Source organism: Bos indicus x Bos taurus, chromosome 11 (assembly GCF_003369695.1).
Source record: "Bos indicus x Bos taurus breed Angus x Brahman F1 hybrid chromosome 11, Bos_hybrid_MaternalHap_v2.0, whole genome shotgun sequence".
Taxonomy (NCBI): Eukaryota; Metazoa; Chordata; class Mammalia; order Artiodactyla; family Bovidae; genus Bos; species Bos indicus x Bos taurus.
Genome location: NC_040086.1, coordinates 48,065,266 through 48,085,216, shown reverse-complemented (window position 1 = coordinate 48,085,216; position 19,951 = coordinate 48,065,266). Strand labels below are relative to the sequence as shown.

At 41.4% G+C, this 19,951-nt stretch overlaps 1 protein-coding gene across 4 annotated transcripts in view; it reads left to right on the top strand.

Moving 5' to 3' along the window:
* Positions 1-952: 952 nt before the first annotated feature.
* Positions 953-19,951, top strand: part of KDM3A (lysine demethylase 3A) — a 56,301-nt gene continuing 37,302 nt past the window's right edge. For 2 of the 4 annotated variants that reach the window (XM_027555502.1, XM_027555501.1), the window contains exons 1-8: positions 953-1,072; positions 1,630-1,844; positions 10,260-10,415; positions 11,620-11,730; positions 15,312-15,414; positions 16,160-16,284; positions 16,979-17,051; positions 17,154-17,242. In XM_027555502.1, coding sequence (XP_027411303.1) covers positions 1,659-1,844; positions 10,260-10,415; positions 11,620-11,730; positions 15,312-15,414; positions 16,160-16,284; positions 16,979-17,051; positions 17,154-17,242 — 843 coding nt within the window. In that variant the 5' untranslated portion in view covers positions 953-1,072; positions 1,630-1,658. Of the gene's footprint in view, positions 1,073-1,629; positions 1,845-10,259; positions 10,416-11,619; positions 11,731-15,311; positions 15,415-16,159; positions 16,285-16,707; positions 17,052-17,153; positions 17,243-19,951 lie in introns of all 4 variants that reach the window. The other 2 variants (XM_027555503.1, XM_027555504.1) reach the window with 2 other exon arrangements.

The window sequence follows — 19,951 nt, the reverse complement described above, 5'->3', positions numbered from 1 at the left end:
AAAATCTTCAGGTGGAACAGACACAATCACCTTTCAACTCCTTTGTCCTTCAAAGTCACTTCCTCTTCATATCTTGTATCATTATGACCTTGATCTAGTCTTTCATTTTCTTTGTAAGACTCAGAATATCTTCTCATTCTCCCTTTACATTAAAAAAAAATAAAGAAAATAGCCCTTCTTGTATTGTACGAATGGCCTCTTTTGCTTTAGATATAATTAATATCATTTCCCAGTGACTCCATGCCTTTCTTCATTTTTCCTTCAAAATGGCGGACTTCAGACGTTCCATGATCATCACCACGTGCGCCTGCGCCTCCCGCGGCCATTTCGCCCAGCAGCCCAAGCTCCAGCCTCTGCTCCGCGAAGCGCCTGCGCACGAGCCTCTCGAACACTGTCGCTCCTCCCTCTAGCTGAGTACGCTTCAAACCGCACGTTCCAGTCCCTTCCCTCCCCCGCTGACTCTGCACCGCCCTCACCCCTTTCCTGTGAGATTCTTCCGCCAAGTGGAAAACCTATCTTCGGTCGACACCCTACGCAGTTGACAAGCAATCCAATAGGCACTTACAGCCCTAGGGTTCGCCATCTAGTCTTATCTGTGCACCACAGTAATTTTCCTCTGGGTCCTAAAGTTGATAACCGATTTCTCGGGACTTTTTTGCATCCGTGAGGCAACAAATGGAAAGAATGGCCCTGGCGGAGGAATCCCTCGCTTACGCTCGGTGTACTTTAACCTAATGGGGGTCGTCCGGGAGTCGGAAGGGGGAGGGGAGAGGGAGGAGGCAGCCAAGGAATTGTTTTTTTCTCTCGCCCCGCCCTCGCTTGGACGGCCAATGGTGATGGGCTCTTTCCCTACTAGTCTCGCCCAGCTCCTCGGACTCAGCCAATGACCGGTGGAAGCGGCTCCGAGGGGGCGGACCCAGGAGGCTGTGCGTGTCTTGTGAGAGCTCTTGAACCAAGTCAGAGCTAGAGTCGGCTGGGCGGCTGGAAACGGCGGCTGCCGCCGGTGACTCAGGGAGGCGGGAGGCGGGGTAAAAGCGCCGCGGCCTCGGCTGAGGGGAGCGGAGGAAGAAAGGTGAAGGCGCCAAGACCGCGGCCCCGCCGTCCCCGCGCCGGGGCTCCGGCCGGGGGTTCCGCGGCCGGGGAGAAGGGTGTCGGGGCGGGGCGGCGGGGCAAGTGCGGAACCGCGGGCTCGCCCCTCCCGCGGGGCCGCCCGGGGCGGGGACCCGGCCGCCTGGGACGGGCCCTCTGCTTCGGGGCCTTTTCTTTTCCGGGGTGAGGGGCGAACACTTTCAGATCCACTTAAGCAAATAATTCTCTCCTCACTTAGTCTGTGGTGAGGTTTAAGGTTTTGGAAAAGCGAAACTTGGGAGAGCGAGGGTCACGCGGCGCTTGGGGCCCGTGTTTGGGGTGGGGGAGAGAGGGGGGGGGGCGGGGAAGGCGCGGGTGGAGAGATCGGGTGCTGAGTCTTACGTTCTCGCCCCCGCCGCCCGGGGTCCGGTCCTCAGAGCGAGGTTAGGACCCTCCCTCCTCCCTGGTCTCCTCTTCCCGCCCCCTCGCCCCCACTGCCCTCTCTTCCCGGCCCGCTCCTGCCGGTCGCCACCGTTGCATTTTGTTTTTGTGTTTTTGCAGGGAGGAGCCCTTCCTGCAGCGTGGAAACCATGGTGCTCACGCTCGGAGAAAGTTGGCCAGTACTGGTGGGGAAGCGATTCCTCAGTCTGTCTGCAGTCGACGGCGGCGACGGCGGCCACGACAGCTGGGACGTGGAGCGCGTCGCCGAGTGGCCCTGGCTCTCCGGGACCATTCGAGCCGTCTCCCACACCGACGTTACCAAGAAGGATCTGAAGGTATAACCGGCTCCCGAGCCTCGACAGTCGGACGTTTCCTAGTTACCTTGGTAACGAGACAGCCAGCACACCCCCATTCCCCCCCTCCCCTTTTCTGAAAAGGCGACCAGAAAGTTGGCATCTGATCTGAAGGTGCAGAAAACTAGACCTTCAAAGTCTTTGAAATGGTGTGTAGAGCGAGGTGTGTTTGGCCTGGAGTTGCCTGTTTTTAATAATGGGCTTAGGGGTTGCTCAGACATGCTTAGTTGTTGCCCGCCCTGTGCCTCCTTGCTCAGTTGCTCTGTCTTATCTGACTCTTTCAATCCCATGGACTGTAGCCTGCCAGGCTCCTCTGTTCGTGGGAATTCTCCAGGCAGGAATATTGGAGTGGGTTGCCATTTCCTTCTCCAGTGTTTACTCAGGACAGTACGGTTCCTTCTAGGAAAGGGGGGAAGTGTTGTTAATACTATCTTGGGCAGGTGGGTGACATTTGGAATATTTGAGAATCGAGCGTTGAGAATAGCGGATGCAAGTGCTTTTAGTTGGGTTTTTTGGTTCGTTCCTCCGAATTTCTTCCCCCCAACTTCTTAAACTTTCAGACTTGTGAGGAAAAAAGTGTGTGTAGAGGGAGGAGCGTAGTCCTCTTTTTAGCGTGTTAGGGTGGGTGTTTGCCCGTATATGGTGGGTCAGGGCAGGAGTGAGTTCCTGGTTGTCTTTGAAGAGTCTGTAAGTGGGTGTGGGATATGACCATATATGGAGGGCTGGGGTGGAGCTGCCCCTTACACGGTGTGCCGGAGGAATGACTTCAAACACTCCATTGGAGTGTTGGAAGGGAGGGAGAAATGGGAACAATTGCGGCAGGTGATTTTGAATCGAAATGACACGCAGAATCTTTTTCAGTTAGATCTTTTCAAAAAGAGATGAATTCTGCTCTTACTCCCTGATAGAAGTATGGGTGTGAAAGGGTGCTGGAAACAACCAGTGAGAAAGCCATTGTACCAATAGTCTCCTTTGTGCAAAAAAATAACTGAAGAGAGGTCCCCAACAAAAACTCTGAAGTGGTGATAACTTGAAGGAAGCTTGTCAGAACAGAAGAGCTTTCCATCCTGGGTAATAGATTCACTTGGTCATTATCTTGGCTTTTTCTTGCAAACTGCTCAGATAAGGGAAGCAAGCTTTCGCGCTAGCAGTTGAATACATGTTGATTTCTGAAACACTGTTCAAGGGGGACACTTTCAAGGTGACAGTGCATGCCCCAACTAGTAATTAGTTTGCAAAAGGTTATAGGAAAGGATATGTGGTCATGTATTTTCAAAGCTTCCGTAGTCTACTTTATGTTCATGTGGAAAAAGGAGTGACCATTGTGTACTTAACCATGTGTTAGGCATCATGCTGAACAGTTGATGGCTGTGTTCATATTTAATCCTTAACAGCAGTTCTTTGAGGGTAGGTACTAATATTCCCCACTTTACAGACAAAAATACTGGGCCTGGGGTAGATTGTCTTGTCTAAGTCACAATTGAAATTGTTCTCACCAGAAAGTTTTGACCGTTGAGCCTGCTTTCTTAATCATCGTGCTCCCTAATCAAAGGCTGTGCCACTGAAGGATTCCTGTCATACAGTGTGAAGTTGGTTTCACTCATTGAAAACTGGGTTTTGAGGTTTACAGAAAGAATTAGTGTGGTGCAGGGATGGCCAACCTGTTTGCTTTAGGCTAATAAACTTTCTCCATTAAAAATGGGCTTTGGGGAGTAGATGTTAATCATAGTTGTTATGGTTTATTTCACAAGTAGAATTTTCTCTATTGCCTTGGTTTTTATTTGATTTGAGTGGAAACGAGATTAAGCTTCACGGTTTTTAGTTCTTTAGCAACTGATGAGACACTAGGTGTTCCCTTCCCCATCAGAGATCAAGGACCTGTTGGGTTAGGAAGGCAGTCTAGGAGGTCCTTTATGTGTCGTCTTCCCTGCATCTTCCTCACCCCCAGCCTTTGAAGTGGTGGTGATAGCTTCATTTTCAGAAAGAAGAAATAGATTTTAAAAAGGAAGTCTTGTCCAGACTTGCATAGTTAGCTACTAAGGGACAGAGAGAGCACTTGAATCTAGGTTTGGCTGTTTGTCTTCCAGTGGGCTAAGGTGCCTAACCTGGAGGCAAGGGGGATTTAATTCAAGAACAATTTCACTTATAGTGGATTTTTTGCTTTACCTACATTCTTCACAACTCAGCCCTCATGTAAGAAATCTACTCAACTTGTCTTTTCTAATCATGATTTATTGCTGCATTCCTTAATGGAGTAGCAGATGAAGTAATTGGCATAAGTATAGGGACATGTATTACGAAAAGCAGTTTTGGAAACTTTGAAACCAATTGTGTTTGGCAAGATACAGGCAGAAACTGAGTAGGACCCTGCTGTAAGATTTAGGGGGATTTGGGGAATGGGTTGGGACTGGGGGCAATAATGAATAAGAAAGAATAAACTTCAAGTAGTGTGCACCTGTTTTAGCACTGGTAGTAGTCCAAGTCTGTCTAGACTGATTTGCTTCCTTGGTTGAGGAGTTAATAAGGCCAGGGCTTGTTAACTTTGGTTCATTTAAGAAAGACTTTGTAGCAAAGCCACTTACTCAGTTACATTGTTTAGTGGTGAAGACAGAATTAACAAATACCTTTTCCCAGGTCCTCAAGCAGTAAAGAATCCACTTGTAATGCAGGAAACTCAAGAGACAGGGGTTTGATCCTTGGGTCAGCCCCTGGAATAGGAAATGGCAACCCACATGGATTCTTGCCTGGAGAACCCCATGGACAGAGGAGCTTGTGGGCTACAGTCCATGGGGTCACAAAGAGACATGACTGAACAACTGAAACAGTAAATGGTTTTATTTAATTCTCACAAAAATCCTAGATAGTAAACCACACTTTTTAGTTTTACAAACTGAGGCTTGAACAAGTTAAATAACTTGCCCATTTTTGTCTGCAAACCTTAAATACTAAGCTTTAATATTCAGATAGAATGAAATTAGCAGGACTCTTACTTTGCTAGTTTCAATACCCCAGAACTAAGAACATTGCTTGGCATGTAGTTTTTGCTAAAATATTTGAACAGATACGTGAAGGAAGCAAATAGTTATTACTTATATATAGGAAAGCAGTTTAGAAATAGTCTTGCAATGGAACAGTGGTATTCTCTTTACCTGGAATAACAACAGATCTTAATTAGGTGTGATTAGAACAATTTATTTAACCTTATTTTTATCCCATTCTTATTTGAGTGTGAGGCAGGTTGCTTTCTAACTGGCTTTGTTCATTATGCATGTTCACAGTGTCCTCCTTCTCTACCTTGTTTGTCTAGGTCTTTCCCTTCCTTGCTTTTGTGGTTCACTCACTAAGACATGTCTGACTCTTTGTGACCCCATGGACTGCAGAATGCTGGGCTTCCCTGTGCTTTGCTATCTCCCTGAGTTTGCTCAAACTCAAGTCCATTGAGTTGGTTATACCATCCAACCATCTCATCCTCTGTCCCTCCCTTCTCCTCTTGCTCTCAATCTTTGCCAGCATCAGGGTCTTTTCCAGTGAGTTGTCTCTTAACATCAGGTGGTCCAAGTATTGGAGCTTCAGCATCAGTCCTTCTAATGAATATTCAGGATTGATTTCCTTTAGGATTGACAGGTTTGATCTTGCAGTCCAAGGGACTCTCAAGAATATTCTCCAACACCATAGTTCAAAAATATCAACTCTTCAGTGCTCAGCCTTCTTTATGGTCCAGTGCTCACATCCATACACAGCTATTGGAAAAACCATAGCTTTGACTATATGGACCTTTGTTGGCAAAGTAGTGTCTCTTTTTTAATACACTGTCTAGATTTGTCATAGCTTTTCCCACTCATTAGCAGCTGAATGCCATGACTACTGTCTGCCTGGTCTTTTCATTCTTGCATACAGTTGAAACTTGAATGAATGTAGGTGGATTCTGTTGCCTGTCAAGCCATGTAAAATGAGAAACTTTTAGCACAGTGTAATAACTGTTTACCCCTACAATTGAATGCTTGACTCTAGGATTTTAGATAAAAGTCTGGGTGGAAGAAGACATAAATAGAAGCATAATGAGATAATTTCTGATTTGTGAAGTAGTGAAATAAGTGGCCTTCTGCATCGTCGTGCTGGACATTGAGTAGATAATGTCATCAAAAACTTTGGGATTAAAAAACATGCCTTTGTGTAAGTGCCTATTTTTAAACCTGGAAACATTTTACTTGGCCATTCTGATAGTTTTCATAATCATATACTCAGGTAAGATTAGTGTATACTAAGTGGGAGGTCTTGAAATTAGCTTGATTAGATAATATTAATTCATGTGTCTTAAAGAGGTTTTCTTTTGGGGAAAACTAGCTTGAAATCGGAGAAGGCAGTGGCACCCCACTCCAGTACTCTTGCCTGGAAAATCCCATGGATGGAGGAGCCTGGTAGGCTGCAGTCCATGGGGTCGCTAAGAGTAGGGCATGACTGAGCGACTTCACTTTCACTTTTCACTTTCATGCATTGGAGAAGGAAATGGCAACCCACTCCAGTGCTCTTGCCTGGAGAATCCCAGGGACGGGGGAGCCTGGTGGGCTGCCGTCTGTGGGGTCGCACAGAGTCGGACACGACTGAAGCAACTTAGCAGCAGCTTGAAATAATTAACTTGAAATATCCAACATCTGGTCAATGAATTTGATAGGCTAATAGACATACATTTACAAGATGCCCTGTTAAAAATCTGGAACTTTGGAAATTACAGGTAGTGAATCATAATTAAATAGGCCTCTTTCTGGCCTTTGGAGTCATATAGCATAAATAACATCTCCTTTCTGGACCAAGGGATTGTGGCGGGAAGAAGACTCTTTACAATGAGAACTAGCTGCATCTGTCAGCTTGCAGGAGCTTGGTAAAATCATGTTTAGTTCACTTCAGTCGCTCAGTCGTGTCTGACTCTTTGTGACCCCATGAATCGCAGTACGCCAGGCCTCCCTGTCTATCACCAACTACCGGAGTTCACTCAGACTCACATCCATCGAGTTAGTTCCCCCTGAATTTGAATTCTTACTGGTACATTTTTATAGAAATTTCTGCAGAAGAGACTTTTTTGGGGACGGTGACAGGGGGATGTCCTTATATATAGCACATCAAACCTCAGCACACAAAAGAAAGATGTGTGGTTGTGATAGATAGGAAACTTTTGAAAGCATGTTTAAGAAAGCTCACAACTTGTTGTGTTTCATTATATGTATTTTAAAAGCCATCTTTTTAAATATGAATTTTTGATTAATGTGATCTAATACTTCAAAGTCATAAACTTATTTTTAAAGAGCTAAATTTAGTTTTCAAATTATTGAAAAACTGAGATATAAAGAGGAACATTGTCTAAATTTTGGTTTAGGGTTGACTATAAGCTTTGTAGATAGTGATATGATAAGAATTGTGATATTGCTTAAGTTTTGAGAAACCACTTAAGATCTTAGATTACTTCTTTTTTTTCTGAATTGATGTTAGGTGATCATATTTAAGTCTTTATCTCCCCCATTCCTAACTGAAGTGATACTCTGATAAATTAAGATTTGAGTTTTCATGAAGGTCTTAAAGCTGCCTAGTCTGCTTGCCAAATACTTAATGTACATTGCCTTTAAAATCTACCTAACAATTCCGTGAAGGGTAGGTGTTAGTACTTGCATTCTGAAGCCGCTAGAACACTAAATTCAGAGAGCTTAGATTTTGGCAAGCATTCTTGACTTGGGTACAGTTAATTGGTTGCATTGTATTTTATGCATATAAAACCATTCTAAGAAAGCTTCAGCAAAGCTGGCATTCAAACCCAGATCTCTGTGGCTCTGAAATTTGTAGATGTACACTCCTGGTACACTACATTGATGGGAAAGCTCTGTCGTCCAGAGCTAGGTTGGGTTTGAAGTTGATGTGAGGTGGAGCAGAAGGACTGGGGAAGATATCGGAAGACACGGATTCTGTGGCTAGAAACAGAAAGGAATATACTCAGTCTCTGAACACCTCTGTCTTGAAGGACCATTGGTTGGTTATGGTGATGGATGGAATACATAGAACCAGTGGAATCATAGAACATGGGGCCTTGTCACATAATAGGTGCTTACCCATTTGCACTTTGTAATAACTGCAAGGATAAAAGCCTGCCATATCAAGAAGATATGCGCTTCTCAGGGGAAGTTGTCTGAGAAATTAGGGATGTACATTTTGTGATTGGGAGAGGAGGATAGGATTGGTCTTAAATTTAATTGATTTTAAAGATTGATATTATATAGCCATAAACCTGAAAAAGTTTGGGATTGAGGCTAGTGGTATATCCCTTGGGATCTTCCTGCCTTCCAAGTGGATGAGAGAAACAGAAGGTAAGAGCCCAGTTCAGAGAGAAATTTATTCACTCAACAAGCATGCAGACCCATGAAATACAATGGTAAGTAAAAGCCAACACAGACTTTGACCTATTCGAGTTTTTAATATGTCAGTCAATTAACCACAAATAAATAATTCAAAATGTGGATAAGTGTTGGGAAGGAAAAGGACAGAGTTTTGAGTACAGTTAGCAAGGGACTTCTCTTGGGGTAGAGAGGGGCTCTTGGGTAAGGGACAATGTCTTTGAGGAAAGGATTTTTGAATTGGATTCTGATGAGTGAATGGAAAATAAGTAAACTTTTTTCCTAAAGGCTGAAAAGGGAGATAGAATTGTCTATGAAATTATGAAGTGTTGATGGATTTACTAATTCTTTGAAGGCAAAAATGAGGGCTTTTAAATCAAAAATAGTGATTTTTACATTGAATACCAAGGGAATATATCGTATCAGTTAAAATATAAAAAACATTTTAAAAGACTTAGAATAAATTAAAGGAAATCACCCAATGAGTATTTCTTGGAAGGACTGATGCTGAAGCTCCAGTACTTTGGCCACCTGATGCCAAGAGCTGACTCATTGGAAAAGACTCTGATGCTGGGAAAGATTGAAGACAAAAGGAGAAGAGGGTGACAGAGGATGAGATGGTTAGTTAGCATCACTGGCTCAATGGACATGAATTTGAGCAAACTCCGGGAGATAGGGAAAGACAGAGAAGCCTGACGTGCTTTGGGGTTACAAAGAGTCAGACATGACTTAGCGAGTGAACGACAATGTAAAAGGGTAGCATATTGTTAATGGGTTAAGGAAGCTAAGGTGTTTTGGTACATTCACATGAATTTTAAGAATTTTGTGACTGATTACTACTGCATTACTGTCAGAGACCCACTTTTAGACTGAATTCTACCTTTATATCTTAAAATATCTATACAGGTTTTAAGGGGATAATGTGGGGAACTTCTAGGTCAGGGGTTATAACTTTAAGGCTAAAAGGTATTTTACAAATCAGAAGCAGTAAATTTCATAGTTACTTGGAAAATAGTATTTTAAAAGTAGTTTAATTTTCATATAAGAAGTTACACGGGTAGTTTAGGAAAATTCTGGTGTCATTTATCAATTACTTCTGTATTTAGCACAGTTTTCTTGGAGTTCAAATTCTGAGGTAAATTTCCCAGTTTATTCAACTCAAAGCATTGAAAGTGCCTCTTGCTGAATCTGCTGCTATCAGAGGAATGTAAAAGCCAGTGGTGGATTGTGTTGTTGGGGGTCATCAACTACTTTGTGACCATGTCAACACAGAATTACAATGCCCTGTGACAAGTACATCTTAGGGTTTCAGATTTCTGTCTTTCAATTCTCCAAGCTCTGATGTCTAATTAACATGTAAAAACCTTCTACATGGGGTTTCTTTTCTGTTAGGTCTTCCCAGAGATTACTTGAGGACAGATTGGCCCCCATATCCTTTGACTTCTGCTTCCCAAAGTGGCCTGGGAGCCAAAGCTTGATATTTAGAGTAGACTAACATATCTGTTGTTTTTTTTTTTAATATTTATTTTTGACTGTGCTGGGTCTTCATGGCTACGCGCAGCTTTCTCTAGTTGTGGAGAGCGGAGGCTGCTCTCTAGTTGCGGTGCACAGGTTTCTCATTGTGCTGACTTCTCTTGTTGTGGAGCACATGCTCTAGGCATGTGGCCTTAGCAGTTGCAGCACGTGGTTTCAGTAGTTGTGGCTTGCAGGCTCCAGAGCGTAGGTTTGGTAGTTGTGGCACATGGGCTTCATTGCTCTGTGGCATGTGGAATCTTCCTAGGCTGGGGTCGAACTCCTGTCACGTGCATCACCAGGCGGATTCTTAATCCCTGGACTACCAGGGAAGCCTCATATCTGGTTATTTTATTGTGGGTTGAGAAGGGAAGTAAGAGAGCAGGAGTGGGAGCAGCATATTTCACAGATACAGATTTGAATAGACTGATCAGGGTCTAATTTCACCTTAGGCGTTTTTCATGTTCTTGTTAATCAAGTCTGCTTTCCTTCAATTCTGTTTGTCTAGGTATGTGTGGAGTTTGATGGAGAATCTTGGAGGAAGAGAAGATGGATAGACGTCTACAGCCTCCTAAGGAGAGCTTTCTTAGTGGAACATAACTTGGTTTTGGCTGAACGAAAGTCTCCTGAAATTTCTGAGCGAATTGTTCAGTGGCCTGCAATAGTAAGTAAAACTTGGGCTTATTGAACCCCTGAGAAGTTCTTTCATCCATTATGAACGAAACAGGGAAAATCTATATGTAATATCTATAGTTGGCCTTCTGGAAAATAATAGTACAGAGATATGATGTTGCAGAAGATTCAGAAAAAGCCCCAGGATCTCCTGTCAGCCCTGTTAGGAGGCCTGCAATTCTGGACCCTTGACTTTCATGGGTTTTCAGTTTCCTCACTTGAAGAGTAGGGAGTGAGGGTAATATGGGGAACTTCTAGGTCAAGGATTGGAAACCAGCCGATAAATACCGACATACAGATCTTTTTAGTTTGCCCCTTACAGTGTTTTAAAAAAATCTAAATTAGCTGTCTACCTAAAAAAATGTAGAGAATATTCTTAAAAATCTAGATTCCCAGTGCTTAATGAAAGAACAGTAAGATATGGCCACACTAAAGCCTGTAGCAACAGGCTTTTAGCAACAGTAGGCTGAAGCTGAATAGTAGGTGTTGCCTGGCTCCTGTCAGGGTTTCCACTTTTGGTCTCATGATCTTTAAGGTTCCCCCAGCTCATATTTCTTTGACTTTAAAGACACCAGCAGTCAGTATATGATAGTGCCATTTCCGCACCAGAAGTCTGGTGCAGTTAAAGGCAAAGAGTGAGCTCTGTATCTGGTGAGGACAGTTAATGCTGTTTGAGAGGTGAACTGGGACAGATTTGGGTAGTTGAAAGGCCAAGAGGATGATTAAAAGGCTGGCCAGCTTGTGAAGGACCTGCATGGTGTGTGAACCAAATTGAGATTTTGCCCATGGATGAGACGAGCCCCGGAAGGGTTTTGAGTGATGTAGGGTTTTGTTTAAAGTTGTATTTTGCTTTTCGTATTTTTTCCTCCATCTATTAAGAATTTGCTAAAAACATGGCCCATTTTCCCAGAAAAATAAACTTAAAACAGAATTCTGCATAAATTTGGGCCAAGCCATACATCTGTAAACCCAGACCTATATGTTAACATGACTCTCAAATGTGTATCGGGTTTATATGATTGATTCTGGATAAAAATTGTGTGCTCTTGTTTTGGTCGCATAAATAGTTATTATTGAGATACTAGTAGTAAGTAAAACAAATGAATGGTTTAATCTTTGTATGGAACATTGCCAGTCCCCATTTTCACAATGATACTAATAGCAGTTATGATGCCAAAACATTTTTTTTGTTTCAGATGTACAAATCTCTACTGGACAAAGCTGGTTTGGGGTCCATAACATCTATTCGCTTTTTAGGAGATCAACAAAGAGTATTTCTTTCTAAAGACCTTTTAAAGCCTATACAGGTAAAACTTCAGAACCAATATTAAGCCCTAAAAATAGAAGTATAAACTCCTTTAATGTGAGAACTAACGTATTGACGTTGATTGTTCCAGATCAGATATCTAGCAGAAAAAAGGACCCATCTTATGAGCAGATAGTAGACATTAATGCTCAATGTTAGCCATTGGGTCGGTACTGTTTATTGGGGTTGGAAGGACAAAGGTACTACTGTTGACGGCTTTTGTGTGTAATACGAAATAATTTTTAAAATAGGTGATACGAAAATGATTTTTAAAAGATTAACTGTTACTCATATATACATGTATCTGTATGCATATATATCAGTCCTCATTATTTAAGGATTCTATGTTTGGGGACTTGCTTACTTGCTGAAATATATTTGTAACCCCCCAATTAGTATTTTGGTGCTTTTATGGTCATTCACAGACATGTGCAGAGTGGTGAAAATTTTGAGTTGTCTGACACCTGTTCCCAGCTGAGGTTTGATTAAGGTGCCATTCTGCCTTCTTGTTTCATCTCTTCTACTGTAAACAAGTGTCCTTTTCAAAGTCTGTTTAGTACTACGGTGTTGGTTAATTCAATGTTTAAAATGGCCCCCTGGGGTAGTGCTGAAGTGGTCTGTTCTGTTTCTACGTGAGTCTTAGAACATGTGTTATGTAAGCTTCATTCAGCTATGAGGTATGGTAGCTGTGAGTTCAAAGTTAGTAATGCAGTAATACAGTTTCCCCGCTGGCTCAGGGGTAAAGATTCCATCTGCAGTGCAAGAGCCTCAGGAGTCTTGGGTTCGATCCCTGGGTCAGGAAGATCCCCTGGAGGAGGGCATGGCAACTCACTCCAGTATTCTTGCTTGGAGAATGGGAGGCAGAGGAGCCTGATGGGCTGCAGTCTATAGGGTTGCACAAAGTTGGACATGACTAAAGCGACTTTGCATGCAAATAAATGCAGTTATATATATTAAAAACTGTGAAGTGGGGTTTTTTCCAACAGAAACACATAAAAACAAGGTTATGTATTGTGATTGGTTGATGTCTCTTGTGACCAGAGGCTTCAAGAAACCTAACCCCATCTTTCCCCTAAGAATGGTTCAGTATTAACAAATTCAGTGTGTGTGGTGACCTAACTATTGCAAACAGTATGAGTCAAGTGTGTGTGTGTGTTCCTATTCTTTCCAGTTTGGCTTGCAGAACTACCTTTTTCTTCACAACATTTAGGCTCTTGGGTCTTGCTCATTTGTTTGTTTTTTTCCTTTATTATAAAAATGTTGGGAGGGAGGGGAAGAACATGCACATTACTTCCACAGATCACTACCTTGGGAGTAATGTTGGTCTTAAAATGAACATTTGTTGTTTTAGATGTCATTTGTGAAGTTCAGTTATCCTCTTCACCCTCTTTGGTTTTGTGACCTGACTTGTTTCTGTGGCCTATAGAACCATTAAACCAGTTTATGAGCTACAAGACAGTTTAGGACCAAGGGTCATTGCCATTGCTGGGTCTGTATTGGAAAACCCAAAGCATTGGCTTTTCTGTGCTCAAGTCTCACTTTTATTTCCATATCCTGGAAGTGAGTGAAAACAAGATTCATACTCTGAACCTTATTTTATAATGTTTAGGTGAATGGAATAGAGGAAGATGTTTTTTCTTAGTTGTGGGCACAAGTTAATCTTCATATATCAGGTAAATGGGGCTTCCCTGGTGCCTCAGAGGTAAGGAATCTGCCTGCAGTGCAGGAGCCACAGAAGACCCAGTTTTGATCCCTGGGTCGGGAAGATCCCCTGGAGGAGGGCATGGCAGCCCATTCCAGTATTCTTGCCTGGAGAATTCCATGGATGGAGGAGCCTGGCAGGCTACAGTTCATGGGATTGCAAAGAGTCAGACGATGACCTAAGAGACTGGGCACATGTGCATGCACGCTAGGAAGGTTATCTTGATATTTTTCCTACATTGAAATGCGGAATACTTGCTTTTAAGGACCAAGGAACATACAGGAGGGGCTGTGGAAGACTACTACTGAGCAGAGAGCAGTTTTTACTTCTTAACATTGTTTTCGGGACAGTTCTGTTTTTCATCTTTAATGTGTCTCATCTTTTCAGTTAAAGTAGAACTCAGTTTTGTTTCCTGAGATTGAAAAGATCAGTAAGTTTTTATTCTCAAGGAGGTGCACTCTGTGCTGTCAGTGTGAGTGTTATTAATATGATACTGATTGAGGGAGACTCTGCATGTATTCTTGACTTTTACTGATGATGATTTCCAAAGTTAAGTGCTTCAGGGCATTCTCTTCTAGAGGCAGGTGATAGTGTAAGGCTTCTACTGTATGAGACTCTATGTTGGCTGATATGGGTACCCCAGTAGGAGGGTTGTCCTAAATAATGAATAGAGAATCTGAAAATTATTTGGGGTACGCAGAAGTTGGAATTGAAACCTAATGTTGGATTGAATTCATCTCAGTTATAGGTAGATAAGAAAAATGACTAAGTGTCCAGCTCAGTTACCTGGCACTTTTGATGAGCCCTTGAAACTCTTCTAGGCAGAATCCAGTTATTCTACCTTATTTAAGAGCCGTTTAATGTTAATGACTCTCCCCATTAATGCTCTTTTACCTTGTAGTATGAATTGGTGAACACATTTAAATTTTTTGAAATTGCAATAGCATGAGGGAGAAAAAAACAAAAACATGGCTCATTCTGGTAATTTAATGTTGCACTCTTACGAAGCCCCTAGTTTAACGTTACTTAAGAAATTTTTTCAGCATGGCCTCTGTAAAAGGGTATTCTTCCCAGTGGGAAAAATGGATGAACTATTTTTGGCCATTGTGTACCCATTTCACATGCAGAAAAGCATGAAAGCCTAGTATTGGAAGGGCTTCTGTGCTATATGGTTTCTCAGGTCTGACAGGTTATTCTTATTGACAATCTGTATACATTTATCATAACTGAGTATACACACAAAGCCAGAACACTGTGGAATAGTGCCAGAAATAGAGCTGCCAAGAATTGAATGTTTCAAAACTGTCTAGCTGAAGACCTAGGCTTCAGCTTTTGTCCCTCCTCACCCCCACCTTTACCATTTGTAAAGAAGAATGCATTTGGAATTCTGGTTTCAAATTCGATTCATTTCAAATGAATCTATGTGAAATGATGTTTATTAAAAACAGCAATTTCAGACACTACAGATCTAAGTATTTTCTTATGTATGTGTCTTCTGCCCCTTGCATTTGGATCTGTGACTTCCCTAATCCCTAGAGTTTGGGATACAGAGTATTTTTGGCATGACTAGCTACTTTGCTTATTATATGTCCCATAGTCTAAGTTTTGTCATATTTAAAATTATGCTTTGAGCCACTCTTAGTATCTGTCTCACTCTTAGCTTCAAGTGGCTTCACTTCTGTCTGCCTTATATTTGTGATCATTTGATGGTTTCTTACTGTTTGACCTGTCTAGTTCATTGGAGTTGCAATGGTTTGCTGCCATCAAATGGCTAATTGACACTATTAATCCCTGTGATTAAATGAATTGAAATAACCACTGGAATTTAAACAACTGTTCTTATTTGTTACCTTAAAATGTAATGATTTTCAATTTTTCAGGATGTAAACAATCTCCGTCTTTCACTGATGGATAATCAGAGTGTCAGTAAAGAATTTCAAGCTTTGATTGTGAAACATTTAGATGAAAGCCATCTTTTACAAGGTATGTGGATTGTCTGTTGGTGATAGCTCATGAGTTAACCAGTGATTAGTTTGTAAGAAGCTGTGTTTTAGCCCTTCTCACTCATTTGCTCATTAAAATGTCTCATTTTTTTAGTAATTGTTTAGATGCATTTCCCATGCAGCTTGATGAGTGGAGGACTATATTCTAGAATGTATTCTAAAGTCTCTGAAATTTGGAAAGCCCGAGGATCATGTGAACGATATAAAAGTGAAGTAGATACTGAACAAGCTCAGCTATATTTTGACATGAAATTTGATATGTTTGGAATTTCAGTCTTATAAAATGAGTAAAACAGTAATTTGGTGATCTTGATCTTACCAATTACTGTTATTGATTTTCTTGGTCAGTTTCATAATTGTGAATGTTTTAGGAGACTTAGAAGTTCTGATGAGGTTCCTGAATTTGGATCCTCTAAAACTGCATAGGAGAGTGAGTTAGGTCTCAATGAGTTATCTGATACTACCTGGTCTGATACAGATGCTGGGATAAATATACTGCCAAGTCTAAGATAAAGCAATAGGAAATTGAAGCTTTAAAATGGAAAGTTTGCATTTTCTCCTGCCTTTGCTGAAATGTCTGTCTTAAGTTTATAGCAATATCTTTTAATTTTTCCTTTTTGTATATTGCATGTTTTTTTTAAAGACTTGGGAAAAAATTTTGCTGGATAAATGGTGCTGTTCAGAGATAATGCAAATTGCTCTAAGGATTTTTTTTTTTTTTTAAGGTGACAAAAATTTAGTTGGTTCAGAAGTAAAAATTTACAGCTTGGACCCATCAACTCAGTGGTTTTCTGCAACCATTGTAAATGGAAACCCAATGTCAAAAACTCTTCAAGTCAACTGTGAGGAGGTAAAAATCATGATAATTGCATGTAAGATAAGTTGACAGAGGAAGATAATTATAAAAAGGAATTATAGTATCTTATAAGAGCTAAATGGGGCTTCTCTGGTGGCTCAGACAGTAAAGAATCTCCTGCTTGCAATGTAGGAGGATCTGGGTTCGATCCCTGGATCAGAAAGATCCCCTGGAGAAAGGATTGGCAACCCACTCCAGTATTCTTGCCTAGAGAAATTCCATGGACAGAAGAGCCTGGTGGGCTACGGTCCGTGGGATTGTTAAAGAGTCAGACACGAATGAGGAACTAACACTTTTACTTTCACATAGGAGCTAAATAAATACCTTTGTTATTTTATATTAAAATATCAAACTGGAAAAAAAATCAGTAATTTTTTAAAAGGAAATTATATGTAAGAAACTCCTATTGTTAACTAGTTTCTCTAGTGGCTCAGACGGTTAAGAACCTGCCTGCGATACAGGAGACCAAAGTTTGATGATACCTGGGTCAGGAAGATCGTCTGGAGAAGGGGTTGGCAACCTACTCCAGTATTCTTGCTTGGAGAATCCCATGGACAGAGGAGCCTGGAGGACTGTGGTCCATGGGGTCGCAAAGAGTCGGGACACGACTGAGTGGTAGAGGTAATTTCTGGTATATTCCTGAGCATTTTTTAAATTTCCTGGTATCTTTGTTTTGTTTGTTCTTAAGATTCCAGCACTGAAAATTGTGGATCCATCACTGATTCATGTTGAAGTTGTACATGATAACTTCGTGACATGTGGTAAGATACTGTTTGATTAAAACTTTTATTCTCCTTTCCCCTTCATCCTTCTCATCTTAAGAGAAACAGGGAGGCTGACTTACCTGTTTTTAATCATTTTAGGTAATTCTATAAGAATGGGAGCTGTGAAACGCAAGTCTTCAGAGAATAATGGAAACCTGGTTTCCAAACAGGCAAAATCATGCTCCGAGGTAGCCTTGCTTTTTTTCTGTCACTTATGTGAAGCTCTCTTTAATTCTTGCAGTGCATGGCCAGTATGTTTAGTGGTAATAAGGCTGTCTTCTCTGCTCATCTGTGCTGTTGTGTCTGCTCTCTCCTGGTCCCAGATCTTGGCCATAATTTCTATGCTCAAGCAGATGGAGATAATATACATTTCTGGTTCACTATTTTTGATATTTGCTGAAAATCCTCAGTAGGTTTGACAATTCCACCACATGGAGATATTTTTAAAGATAAATTGAATTGTGTGTATCAAATCAAAAGAATGGCATCCATGAGAAGAGGGGAGGAACCTTAGAATTCTGAGTAGATTGGTGTTGAAATAGGACTCCCACCTGGATAATAGGTCTGGATTGGTCATTAATGATTGGGTGAACCAACATACTTGCTTTTTGAAGGAAGCAGTTGGTTTGCTATTACTAATTTCTGCTGAGAAAAGTACAGGCTTCTATGAGTGGCACTGTTGAGTTCAAGTACTGGATTTACTTCTATCCTCCTGAAGTAGTTAGGATTTGGGTCAAGAAACTTAAGGCTGTCAGCTTTTCCCTCTCTTCCATGCTATGGAGAAGCTGGTCTTCTTTAGCTCTTTAGGTACCTCATGTTCTCTCCAACCTCAGGACTTGCAGTCCCCCTTTCTCTTCTAATGCTGTCTTCATTCTAAGTAACTCCCGTGTATCTTTCTAATGTGATATTGCTTCCTTGGGGAAGCCTCACCTAACATCTCTACCATTGTTTTAACCTATATCCCAGAGTAGGTCAAATTCTGTGTTTTATTATGCTTTGTAATTACTAGTACATGTCTTTAGAACATCACAGTGTACACACTGGGGAAAGTTTTAGTCAGAATTCCCAAAAGATTGGGCTAGACAGACTAGCCTAATAAGGGGATGGAGGACTGGGATAAACTTCTTAAGGGAGTATAAATACCAGGGTCAAAATTTGAAATCTGGGTAAAAAACTATAGGCTCTTTAAGTGAGTTGAATCCTTAGGTCTTAGTACAGATAACTTTCTCACAACTTAGGTATCCAGATGTACTTAAGTTACATGAATATGTTACTGTGTTATAATTGTCAAAAATGCCTTTATGATGCTCTGCTCCAGGCTGGAGTTTCGAATTTTAAAATTGACCAAGTTGAGATTGTTGGCAGCATTTTGGAGGGAAATTTAGGCGTCTGGAGAAAGAGGGCAAGGAGAGATGGCATGAGAGTGGTCAGAGTCATTGAATGAATCTGAGATTCTGAATCAGGGCAGACTGGACTACAACATCAACTAGAACCAAAGCAAGCACATACCACACAAATACTAAAATCTGGGTGGCTAGGATGATGGACTTTCCTGAAGCTTAAGCCTATGTACAGGCCACAGGAACTTTAATGCTTGAGCAGAAACTGTGTAAACCAAGGTATCTAGTACTTCTTTCTTTCTTCCGTATGTGAAGGCTTGACTTCAGGTAATTCAGGAAAGAATGGAGAGGTCATTTTGGAAATTAATATTACTCCCTTTTCATTTTGCCTTAACGTTCACCAGATTGAAGTAGTGTAGTAAGGATTGCAAATTGAGGATGTCAGGCAAGTGATTACTGCCTCTTAGAGGTAAGCTCATGGGATATTGTCAAGTGATCCAGGGTATTAGAAGCTGAAAGAGAAACAGTAGAATAGTAACCTGTCAGGTTTTGGCACTGGATAAATTGTTAGCAGTCTTGGATAGAGATAATAAAGGGTGATTTGGAGAGGTTATTTGAGTGTTGTCTGTCATAGAGAAGGCATCAGTGTAAACAGTGAGATGAAAAGGAGAGCAACATGATGTTCTGTTGAGGTGGGGACCATGACTCAGGAAATGGCATCCTAATGGATCATGGAGAAATCAACCTGGGGTACAAGTGGGACTGGGGTCATTGGGGACGTCCTGTTGGGAAAGGTGCCAGTTCTTCAAAGTGTCAAGTTTATCAGTGAAGTGATAGGCAACTGAGCAAGTAAATATATGACCTTGAAGGCAAAGGTAGCGCCTGTAAAATATAGTAACATACATATGTAAGTGATCCTCTCTTCCTGACTCACACTTTTTTTTTTAATGGAGACAATCATGAAAGTATTGAACGAAGCCACAAATTAATGAAAATACATATCATATTCATAGATTAAAAGCTGATATATGGATCAATAAAATATTAGTCTTTTATGCTTTAATATTATGTATTAAAAATGCATCTTAAAAAAAAAAACTTTTTGCTTTGTATTGGGGTATACCCAGTTAACAATGTTGTAATAGTTTCAGGTGAACAGCAGAGTGACTCAGCCATACATATACATGTCTCCATTCTCCCCCAAACTCTCCTCCCATCCAGGCTGCCACATTACCCTGAGCAGAGTTCCATGTGCTATAGAGTAGGTCTTTGTTGGTTATCCATTTTAAATATAGCAGTGTGTATAGGCAACCATAAATTCATTCTCTGTCTGTGAGTCTCTGTTTTGTAAGTTCATTGGTATCATTTCCTTTTATATTTCATGTATAAGGGGTGTCATACAGTATTTTTTCTTCTTTCTCTGACTTATTTCACTCAGTATGACAATCTTTACTGACTCCCACTCTTGAAGGGCAGGGAGCATGTCTCTCTGCTCTCTGTCAGCATCCTATCCAGCTCAGTAGGTTTGTGTGAACTGATTACTGGGAACAGTAGAAT